Source organism: Pezoporus occidentalis, unplaced genomic scaffold (genome assembly GCF_034315485.1).
Source record: "Pezoporus occidentalis ecotype Australia unplaced genomic scaffold, CSIRO_AGI_Poc_V1 ctg249, whole genome shotgun sequence".
NCBI lineage: Eukaryota > Metazoa > Chordata > Aves > Psittaciformes > Psittacidae > Pezoporus > Pezoporus occidentalis.
The window spans coordinates 456,940-469,156 of record NW_026914383.1 but is presented as its reverse complement, the minus strand read 5'-3'; the positions used below and the strand labels follow the sequence as shown (position 1 = coordinate 469,156).

At 45.0% G+C, this 12,217-nt stretch overlaps 1 protein-coding gene across 1 annotated transcript in view; it reads right to left on the bottom strand.

The window, feature by feature from the left end:
* Positions 1-12,006, bottom strand: part of KAZN (kazrin, periplakin interacting protein) — a 218,914-nt gene extending 206,908 nt beyond the window's left edge. The window contains exon 1 of the mRNA XM_062622845.1: positions 11,773-12,006. Coding sequence (XP_062478829.1) covers positions 11,773-11,893 — 121 coding nt within the window. The 5' untranslated portion in view covers positions 11,894-12,006. The remainder of the gene's footprint in view (positions 1-11,772) is intronic.
* Positions 12,007-12,217: the final 211 nt, after the last annotated feature.

Genomic DNA, 12,217 nt, shown 5'->3' with positions numbered 1-12,217 from the left:
TAGATGAGAACAGTGAGCCCTGAGGAAATCCTTCCCATCATTAACCTACCGACCCTGAGCTGATACTTCCGAAACCAGGTTTTGCCACGGACTGGCAGCTGTAACAAATGCCCAGTAAAAGGCAAGATAACAGGCAAGCCAATAATCCCTGTTTAAGATCACAAGCACGGGTATCAAAGCCTAACAATTTCCACTCAGGCTTTCTTAAAATAAATGATTACAATCACGCTCTCCCATTAATCATTTTAAACTTCATACAAAACGCACTCCCCAAGGGAAAGGGGAGGAAGGGGGAAGCATCAATCTTGAGCCAGGATTCCCTAATTCAATCAACAAGAATGAAAGCAGAAAGCCTCAAGTGAAACATTATCAAGCTCAATGAAAGTTTAAGCGTAACAAAATCCCTCTCTCTACAGGGAGATGTAATTTTCCTGGAGTCAAAGAGCACTGGGGCATTCCCAGGTAACGGTGGGCAGCTGGGTTAGGAAAACTGAAAGGGAAGGAGGAGGAAAAAAAAAAGGAAAACTAGCTAAAACACCCTGTTCTACTGCTGAGGCAAAACAGCAGCTCCAGCCCGAGTTAGTTATGTAGATAAATGTAAATGAATGCTTAATCGTTGGCAACATTTTAAGTATCAGATTCCTAGGTGTACCTGGAACACAGTAAAATACTCCGGATCAATAGGATAATCAGCATTAGATCCCTGTAGCTAGATTCAGAAGAATGTCATCTGTATTTTAAACTTTCCTGTGTGTACTTTGCCATCAGAGCTGGAGAGTATGTGGTCTTCAGTGTTTTCCACATGGTGAACAATAGATATTCCACCCTCAGAAAATCATGGCACTCCCTTTTGCCACCTCGGACTCGAATATCAAATTTATAATGAAAATGCAGAACTTGATAGGGGAGAAAAAGTCACTTCTGCAATGCCTTTTCTGGGGGTCCTACATGTGCAGAAATCTTTACAGGAGTTAATCCAGTTTAACTAACTGTGAATGTTAGATTCATGTTAAAATGTTAATGTTAAATTACTGTTAAATTACCCTTCCAGCTCATTTACAGTTCGCCTGGAAGATACAAGCTTTTTTATATCTGCAAAAGCAGCATTTTGCAGTTTACAGAAAACAAATCCTCACATCAATTTGGGCAGCCAACATTAATAACTCTTGATTTATTTGTGGTACTTCCCACATGATTAACTCTTCTTGGGGAGCAGAAAGAAATTCTCAGCTTTAGGTTAAGTAATTATTTGTAAAGCACATGTACAAATATAAATCCAAGCCCAAAAAGTCTTTTTCCTACTTATTTCTAAGCAACCAACTCAGCTGGGGCTACCCATACCAGTAGCCTGACTCAAATCCATGCGGATTTGTGATGATGGCTCTTTGGTTTTCAAGTCCATGTTCGCAGCATATTAACAAACAGACAGAAAATGGAAAGATAAGCTCATGACAAACAAACTGCTCTCAGTTCTGCATTAGGTCACTGGGAATATATTCCCCAAACTGAATAAAACAAGGAAAAAAGAATTAAAAAGCGAGTTTGAGGTTCTTTGAAAACGTTTGTTCTGTCTCTCAGAATACATTCCCTTTCCCCAGAAAACTTCATTTACTTAAAACGAGCACTTGGGTCATACCCAAGCAACTGTTAGCACTGCAAAGCAGGCACCAGCACAGCAACCACCGGGGGTCAGCACCACAGCAGAGGACATTGACAGGAACAGCAGCTTTGCTAGAAAAGCAGAATTATTCAGGTTGTGGGGATGGACCAAAGCCACGACCAGGCTGATGGGGAGCCGAGTCCGAGAGAGGGGCTGGATTATTGAGTAAGATTTGGTTCAAAGTCATGGATAAAGCTATTGTTTAAAAGTCCTTTGCCATCACCACCTGCCTGCAGGTGAAAGAGAAGAGGAAGCTCCATTCCTTTGCAATCATAGAAATTACACTGATTTAACGTGTTTGACACATAACTGGAATCTTCCCAGACTAAACAGAGCCCTTCAAGAACATTGTGCTGGAGATCCTTAACACAACAGGGAAAAACCTCTCTTGGCACCCTGTTAATGGATTACCTAGTGAGGCCGAAACCCTTTATAACGGTTACTGGAAGGAGTATCCATGCAAAATGGCCTGAACGACTTTTCTACCTCCAAATGAAAAGGTAACTTTGCAAACAGCCTGGAACTTCAGAGTGCAAACCTGCATGTGAGGGACAGTGCACATACCATGGGTGCTCAGAGCTCCACCTGCAGCAGCTAGGAAAGAAGGATAGAAAGAGTGCATCAGAGCTGCCACAGCCCATCCCTGGCAGTGTTTGAGGCCAGGTTGGACAGGGCTTGGAGCAAGCTGCTCTAGTGGAAGGGGTCCCTGCCCGTGGCAGGGTTGGAACTGGATGAGCTTTAGGGTCCCTTCCAACCCAAACCATTCCATGATGATTTAAGGGCACTGGGGTATCTTTGCACCAGAGTGCACCTGCCCTGAAACGCTTACAGTCCATTTAGGAACACATTAAACCTTATTTAAAGCCTCCGGATGTTATAGGTACACCCCCACTTAAGCACACAAGGGTTGTTTATCATGGAAACACCAAGTCTTTGTGTTAGGCATTTGTCAAACTAGCCGTGAACCTTGAACACAGACCAATAAAACCAAGGGATCCTCCAGGTATTAAAGCAATCCTGGCAACCACTGCCTTGGAAGACTTAAGTGGGGTCAGAGGGGCATGCAGGAATTGTCCTGCCTTCCTCTGCTCAGGTAAACTACAGCTGGAACATAGAGCCCTTACCTGTAGTTCTCCAGATATAGCTGTGTTTTGGTCAAGCATTACAGAAAGAGGCACATAACTGAGTTCTGGAGAGGCAGCACACAGAAGTTAATTACATCCATGGGAGGCATGGGACAGATGGAGAATGGTACATGAGCGAGAGGAATTCCTACAAGTTCTGCAGGTTTATGTCCCTGGCTGTGCACAAGTCAGGCCAGGCTCATGCTCAGAGCAAGGGCAGAGCTGACCTGTTTTCCCCTCCCCTCTCTAGCTGCCCAGAAGAGAACATCCCATGGCTCTGGGGTGGCCTGATGTTTGCAAGCTCTTGCGTTGCTGCTGCTCCACCTCTCCCGGAGCTTTCTGCAGAGTCACAGCAGCAGCAGTCAGCAATCCTGAGGGCAATTCAGTTTTGCAGCCACTGAAGCACACGGTACCTTTGTTCCAGTGTCTGCAAAAGCAAGCTAACAATAAGCACTTCTGGAAGATAACCTGAGCAGCTCAATTGAGAGACAGAAACTATTTTTACCCATGCAGAAAGATGCTGCAGGGAGAATGAAGTTTCATTTTGCTGCAAGCTCCGTGTACACTCAGAGCATCAGATGCCTTTTGCTCTCCCAGACCTTTACAAACACTTTCAATTTCCTGAAATCTAACTTACTTCTTTAACCATTTAGTGGGGGCAGCAGTTTCAGCCATGAGGCCCAAATGGCAGAGCAGCAGTGATGCAGACCTCGTACCAAATGAATGCACTGCACCATTAACCGGGCTGCTGGCGATTTGCTGCAACGTCACTCTCTCCAGCTGCTTTACTGGGAGCTGTTAAAAACTGCTTTTGAACCAAGCCCTATAGAATGATATTGCAAAAATGCAGTATTCCTCATTTGTAACCCCTCTGCCACCAGCTTTGGGACATAGATTGTCTTTCCCTTCTGCAGAAAAAACATCAGTTTCTCTATCCTAACCTGTTTTCTTTTTACACAGAGGTTCAATGGCACTACAATACATTCCCAAAACTAATGGAATTCAAACATAGTCTCTCCATCTCTTAAGACTTCATATACTTGATTTCACTCAAAGCCAGGATAACGTACAGCTCTGTCAGGAGTAGTGTACTTTGGCTCTGGAGGAATGTTTTGGTTTGGAAAGGCTCATACATTTTCAGTTTCATCACTGCAGCCACTGCGTTAGCCAGGATGATAAAATACAAAAACAATATGTCGACCTTGTTCCCTGTTTCCCAATTAAAATGATATTTTTAGTAAAACACTTATCAGAATTTAGGCAAAACGTTCATTTCCATGATTCTCAAAAATCCCCACCTACCATTAAATAGGATAAGAGCACAGTAAAGGCAAATACCTTGCTTAATGCCATTTAGTCCACTTTCCCTTTAACAATGCATGGCTATTGAAACTGCCTCAGAGACCTCCAAAGAAAGAAAGGATAACAAATTCCTGTTGTAGCTGCAAATCTAATCACACGCATGTTTCCAGCTCATTATTTTGGTGTCATAAAAATATGATGGCTGTTTTCAATTTGAAGGAATTATTATATTCTTCTACTTCACTGTTCATGAACATTGACAAACCCAAATTTGTCAGGAGGGGAGATGAGCACTACCCATGATTTAATCAGGAGGAAATCAGCTGCAGGTTAGTAGAGAGGTGCTGTGTCACTGAATCTCTCTCTTGGGGTGACAGGGGAAAATCTGTATTTCATTGATGCAAAGTATTTTCAATTATTTCTCTCTGCTTTCTGTTGTTACATTGGGGTTTTTTTGGTCAGACACTAGCGGCATGCAGCAGTATCAACAACACTTTGGAAAAGTTTGAAGCCTTGCCGTTTGAAGAATAAACCCATCCTGTTGTGAATTACAGAGAGATGTGGGTACATATACATCACTTCATACCTATTAGCACGCCGCCTCCTCCCTCCAATGACTCTTCCGTGCTGCTCTGCTTTTAGGCACGTTAACCACATACACAAGGGACTCTGCCATGTGTTACGTGGTGAGACACGGAGGCACAAAAGTTCAAAATGTAATCAGTTCCAAGTAATGCGAAGTTTGATGGCTTTGGAATGGAAAATAACCGCGGTGCTTGGAGGTAGTTGACATAGGTTCAGGCCCTCAGGGCCTCAATACAAAAGGTGTGAGAAAAGCAGAATAGAAGGACAGGGCCTGGGATGGGGAGTATCCCGGACTAGCAGACGTCCAGGATGAGAGCAGTTAAACTAACTGATAAGCAGGAGGCCAGGATGATTGCTATGTCTGTAATGTTAATTAAGCTTGTTGGGAAAAGTAAAGCACCCTTAAAGACCATCACATTTTTGTAAGCATGCCGTAATATGCCCAGTGACCATACAAGGATGACCTGTAGAGCAATGCGGGGACACACGTTAGGAGGAGCTATCCCCCGTGTCTCCCGGCGCCGCAATAAGGAATACCTGCTTGTCAGCTTGAAACTGCTGGCGAGTTTGTTCCCGGAGTTTTCTCCGAATCAGTGGCCATGGCGAGAGGGAGCAGCAGACCCACAGCACTGGGCATCTTGCTCAGCTCCCGCCTGCTGCCACATCCAGAGCACTACTTTGGGGAGTACAGCACCAAATCCATCTCTAGGAATGCGGATTTAGCCACAGGCTAAGTGCAGCTTTCCTCACTTAATGCCCAGATGCCCTACAGTCATGCTTTTGGAAAACATTGGTTTTCTCCCCTCTTCAAAGCAGGTACAATCCATCACCCTCAGGACACGATCCACTATTTGGCCATTAGAAACAGATAAAGCGTGCTGTAAGAGACCCTGACCCATCATCTCAGCCCTGTGCCACAATTCCCACGAGCTTTTCCAGTGCAAACACCCCAAACCAGGACAGCCACTCACACATAACAAACCCTCCAACCCGTCAGCCGCCACGTGGATCACTGACATGCCATCTCTGTGGATTGCCATGCACTTCACAGGAATGTTTCTAGAGTATTAGCTAGCAATTGTCTTCTGTGCCCCTGTCCTTCAGAGCCCTGTGCAGCACCCCCAGGTACCCTGCAGCTTCCCCAGCAACTAACAACAGCACAGGATTGCTGTGACGAAAAGGAGAACACTGTAAAGCAACAGAAGGCATGAACAGCAAGTGAGCTCCATCCATAAGGCACTGATCACCATTTTTCCTCCTGGGGAGCACAGTGCTACCTAGCAAAGTGAAGGAAGAGATAAAAGAGATAAAAGTCACCTTTTTTTTTATCCCTCGTAACAGCTCATTCCACTGGGTGGAAAAGAAAAACAGTTGTGATCTTCCCATCTCATTTCTGTGGCCCCTTAATCTATTCAGCTCAGGCAGGAGCACGTCATCTGTCAAGGCAGATTTTTACTTACTGCTTTTCTGGGGGGAGGTAAATGACTTTCCTTCCTAGTGCTGGAGCTGGCCCTGGAGAGAATCAGATAATCCTGTTCTCCCCCAAAACACAAAAGGCTTTTGGAGTAGTTTGGTTCTGATACATTTTCTTGTCATCTCAGAAAAACAGGGGTTTGGTTTTGACAGAAATGACACCTCTTTCTACAACAACACGCACAACGTTATTTAGCATGACAATAGCACGCATGGAAAGTTGGCAGGGATCTCATCTACATGTTCTTAAGCACCATAGTGCTGAGCACAGAGATTTATGCTGGTTGCTTTCAAGCCTGCCATAATACCAGGAGGTAGAGCGAGATGACAGCTCCACCCCAAGGGAAAACAGCAGTCTTCAAGAGCAGGCAGATTTAGTAAAATGGGAAAAGGCACCATTTCCATCCCTGTATGAAATGCCAGCAACATAACAGGCCTTCACGTTGTAACACTGCAGTGTATTTTCTTTCCAGGTGTCTGCAGGGCTGGCCCATAGTCCAACAGCTTCATAGAATTAACTAGGTTGGAAAAGACCTTTAAGATCCTCAAGTCCAACCTTCTGGTATTGCACTGAGCATCACAAGGCTATCGCCCAGGAGGACCAGCCTCTGGGATCGCTGATTTCATAGCACCTCACTCAACTGATACATATTTCTGTTTCTTATGTCCCCAAACGCAGGAAATCTGCTGCTCATGCACAGACCTACCCCATGGCACGCTGATTAATCAGGACTGTTGCAATCGTCTTTGGAACCAAAGTCTCTTTGCTGTACATACACACAGGGTCTTCTCTTGGGAGAGCAAATGAAACAACTTGTTACCATTAAAAATTTATTACAGACTAATGCCTGTAGGAAACTTAAATCACTGAGAGCCAAGGAACACATTTCTAGCCCCGATTCTGTGTGGTCTCAAACCAACTGATCCAAGCGGGTTTCACGCTGACTGTTTTCTCTTGTTGTCCGTGAGAGGAAAGAAGAGCTGTCACAAGGGCTTAGCTCAAATGTGCTCGTAGCTTGAGCCTGAGCTCGCTGAAGGGTTGTACTTACGGAAACCCAAGACCAGAAAGGGTTGCGGGTTTGATATGAACCTGTTAAATCATCTTTCATCACATATATGTGGCAGAAGATGAGAGCGATGTGGCTCCCTGAGCGCCTGACAGGCACTCCTAGTCTCAGCTTTTGGGAAGAAGGTAAAACCAGATCACCTCTGCTCTGTTTCAGCTGCAGGTAAAAGGTTTGAAACCAGATCCTGTTTGGCTGGTGCTTAATTAAATCATGGAAAAATGCACAAGGGACTGAAGGACAAAAATGTGAGAGCACAGATGGCAAATGCTCAGCTCCTCAGCTTCATTTTGAAAGGTCAGAGATGTTCTTCAGCGTTTTATGAGGGGCTGTGATTTTCCCCAGAAGTTCTTCCCATGTGCCCAGTATGTGCTTTAGATCAGCAATGATATTAGTGAAGCTTTCTTAAGAAAGGCCTTGGCTATAAAGGAGTTATTAGGCAGAGCAGTGTCCCACATGGAAAAGCAGTAAGTTACAGACAAGCATTGATCTGAGGGGTTATTTTTAAGAACCCCTCCCTGCCCTGCTGCAGCTTTGCTCCTTTGAAAGCTGTCAGGGCTGGTTTGCCCTCAGACCTTGCTCGTGTACTAGCAAATCAGTCTGCTCTGTCACTCTCTGGCTCCTTTCCTCATCAGGCAGTGCAGTGCTGTGAATTCAGCACCTTATAATTGCTTAAAAGCAAATCAGCGCACCTATAGTGTCCGATGCAACAAATCAGGGCATTTCCTTGCGTAAGTGTTCAGTATAACTGAAAGATAACATGGAAAAGTTTCAACGCAACATCTTAAAGCCTCAATGATTTTCAAATCACCCTAAAGCTTTCTTGTTCTTTCTGGTCCATTTTGAACCAAGTTCCTTATTTCATAACCAATGGAAAATTAACTGGAAAGATATAAAAAATAAACCAACTTGGAGCCTAACAAAATGGCAGCATCTGTAAGCCAAAGAATATATGGAAAAGGACAATCTAATGGAGCAGTGAGTCAAGGCTGTAAGTCCAAAAAACTGCATCATGGTCGTGGTTTAAGCAAAACAAGTTGCTCGGAACTTGCCTGTGTATAAAGTGGTTTCTCTACTAAGCCTAATTCTTCAAGAGAGTCCTCAGCTCTCTTTGAGCTCTGGTCTCACTCCATGTATTCAATACTTCCTGGGAGGGCAGAAAGGAAATACCCCTCAAATCCTCAGTCTCTCCTATTTTGAAGTCTGAAAGATTTCTAATTGACACTACCAGTTTTTTATTATTATTTTTAAATCCAGAAGCAGCCAAATGGAGAAACCCAGACCCTTTCACCCCAGTATTGGCAGTATTTGTAGATTTATCTATGCCAGATTCAAATTCGTGCTTCAGACATGAAAGATGCTCCTTCGTTCCCTGGCAGACAGGACTTCCAGCTAAGATATGAAAGATTTAGGATTAGGTTATGAAGACAGCTTCTTTCCCAATTACTCCTTTTGGAAATCACCACCCTTGGAGTTAGGTTGAACCAGGTAAAAAACCAATCAACGTACATGGCTTGCCCATGAAATGAAAACCTTATTCTCTGAGCAATTCTAGACAGGACTTACAGCCCCCCTTTTAAAATCACACTCTCTTGAAAGGTGACCATGTCCCCAGATGACACTGACAGATCTTTCAGGCATCAGGCACATTTAAAGCCTGAAACAGCAAGAATTGCCTGCCTGGGAAAACTGGAGTTCTATCAGCGAGCTCCAAAGGAGGAGTTAAGCCAGCTGCAGTGTTCCAACCTGCACTACTCCCTGTGCTCAGTGCACACAAAACCCCACGTAACTGCAAGGAACACATCCCACCAAACAAATGTATGGCGGCATAGTAAACTTGGTAAAGTAACAACAGTACAGTGGGGTAGAGTAGGAAGATCGAAGACTAATTTTCAAGAGAGCATCCTATATAATAGACAAGTAAACAGTGCTTCAGATGTTAAATAGAGATCAAGTACTTCCACAAAGGACGAAACAGCTTTGGAGCAGAGCTCCCATATGACAACACACTCTTTAGACTAATATTGTGATTACCATACTACATCCCAGGGTATTATGCAAATCTACAAAAGCTATGCATGAATAATCAGCCAATTATGCAGAATGAGACACACAAAAAACTTCAAGCCTTCCATCAACTGGAAAAACGTGCAGCTGGCTGGAGACAAGTTAACTTTCAAGGCATTCAGTACTGGCTTTTCAGAGCAAGTTACTGAAGAGCAGCATTTGGCACAAGGGGACACACATTTGCAAGAGCATCACGCACCCTCCGCTCTCTCCTTCAAGGACAGACACTGCTACACAAAACCCAAGCATATTCTGGAAGCAGATCCCCGATCTTCTTGCAGGTGCCTTGGAGCAAAGGCAGAAGCTATAGAAAATCGAGCTCTTTCCAGGTGGTACATGAAAGCTGTGCTGTCAATTCTGTGATTTATCTGGAGTTCAGTATTTCTGCAGGCACATAACCTGACATTTAATTCAGGCCAGAACCTTTAACATTCAAGCACATCACAGTTATTAAAAACAGCCCAAATGTCACCATCAGCAGTGATGTGGTACTTGAGTGCCTACAAGTCTTGCTCATGAAATCTGGCCTGTAGAGGTGAGAACTTGGCCCCACACACAGCTCCTCAGAAGTCACTGCAGAGGATGCACAGGATCTTGGGTTTATGGTCTGTAAAGGCCTTGCGCAGCCCTACACGATGTAGTGACCTTTTATAGCTCACCCCAAGTGTCACTTTGAGCATAGGACATAAATAAATTATGGAGCTTGGCATCCCAAGCCTGTATCCACTCCTGCTCCCTTAGGGCACATTAAAACCCCGGAGTACAGTGGCAGCTTACACAGGCCCTATGAACACAGGCAAATCCACAAACACATCAACCAAAATGCTGCTTGCAGGTATGCTGAGCTTATATTGTCATAAGAATAGGAATGGAAATAGATGTGTATCACATGTATCTACCCATTTGCTTTGGGTATCAGTGACTCTCATGGCAGCCACCCCTACATTGCATTGTACCTTGTACCTGCAGGCTGCACATGCCTGAGAAGGCATCTAGAAAATCCTGCTAAAATGATCCACACAAAAGGAGAAAATCTTATGGTTGCGTTACTGAGGTGGGGTTCAACAGCCCTGGAATCACAGGTTTCCTCTCTGGGGTTTCTACAGGAAAGAGAAACCAAACTAAAACGACCACTTAGGCTTTCCCACCTGATCAATCTTACTAATTTGGAAAACACATTGCTCACCCAGGACTAGGGCTTTTCACACATCTCCTCCCTGCGTCACATCCAGTACAACAGATCCAGCACCTTTGGACTGATCCCAGGCCGTATAATACAGAATATTAACACCAAACCCTCTTGAAAAACTGCCTGCCATTTCCTTGGAGGCAGCAGCATGGTCACAGGCCTGATGAGCTGGGGTATGTCAGCTATGGAGTCACTCTCCAAGCTCAGCCTGTGCAAGTACTATGAGAGGCACAACAGAAGTCACCCACAGATCTGCAGCTAACCCCCAGTACGTAATATTTTGTATCTCAGCACAGAAACAGCAACATTACAATCAAACCTCATTAGTCACAGAGTCAGTTGGGGAGAAGAGAGAAAAAAAGAGGAAAGGGGGGATGGGACACTTTGGAGAACGTATGTGCAAGATACATGGCACCATCCAACAGTAATAATCAGGTCCCAGTGAAACAAGCCCTAGAAATTCAGAGCAGATGTTACCATTGCCAAAACCCAGGCTTTCTCCACAGCTGCAAATAAATACATCCATCCATTCTCCAAGCTACCTGGAAGCAGGGGTAGGGAAAAGATTCATTGTCCTAATCTGTCTTGGGTACTCAAGTATGAAGGAGGATGCAGGATGCTAGAGCAAAGCAAGAGGCAAAAATTTAACATCTGGGATAAGCCATGTTACTCCCTCCTTAATAGCCATGTTACACACTCCCTCCTTAATACCCAAAAGCCACAAACAACGTTCAACCAGGCCCATCTGCAGAGACATTACAAGTGTATGAAAACACCTGGGAAAGGGAACAGAGCTTCTAGGTGCTATGGTAACAGAAACAGCCAGAAGCAGCAAAGGAAAACAACCAAACACTTTGTCAAATTGAACACCGAAGTAAAGATCCACACACCACGAGAGGCTCTGTACTGCAAGAGTCACCCTCCAAAACAGCAAACCAGCCTCCAGTTGGAAAGGCATTGTTTTGAAACTGGAAAAATTGCTATACATGTTGTGTACACATCCAAACACAATGGGAACATCCTCTACCAGGCAAAGAGCAGTTTGCTCCAGACCACGTTAACCCAAAAACGTGCAATCACCCCAACCCTTGCCTCGTAGTTGTAACTATTTGGACACAAAGGTTTTAGGTAGTTTTGGGAGAAGTTGAGGGAGCTACACAGATGTGACAGGAGTCACTCCAACTTTCCCTTTGGATAAGACCAGGCCTGATGAAGAACTTGGGAAACACGATGGGAGGGAAGAGATCTGCAAACCAGGAGATGAGATGCAGGACGATGAGGTTGCACTTGCACACGTTTCTCTCTTACCTGCTTCCATAAGCTGGCACTGCTGCCCGAAAACATGTGAGAAGGTAACAGGGCCTGCTGCAGAGCCGGAGGTCACCGGAGGGGAGTCCATAGCAATCTTCGAGTCCTTCCTGTTAGTCATGGGGATGAGCCCAGCAGCTCTGAGAAGCTTCTGTCCCCACTCAGCGGGCAGGAGGAGACCCCCCGAGCAATGGTGCCTCTCCCCCAGCCCGGAGGATGCTCCTTCCTCCCTGTTCAAGGTGGGTCAGGGGCTTCTCACCGGTACCTGCATTGAGACCTCTCTGCCTCTTCCAGGAGTCCTGTGGTGTGTCCCAGGCAGGGCTGGTGGCCTCAGGCACAAACAAGCATTAAGCAACGCGGACTGACCTCTTCTAGGGTATCATCCATAGTCACAGCAGAGACATGAGTCTCTTTCCTTCTTGCGGAGCCAAAATGTCCAAACCCA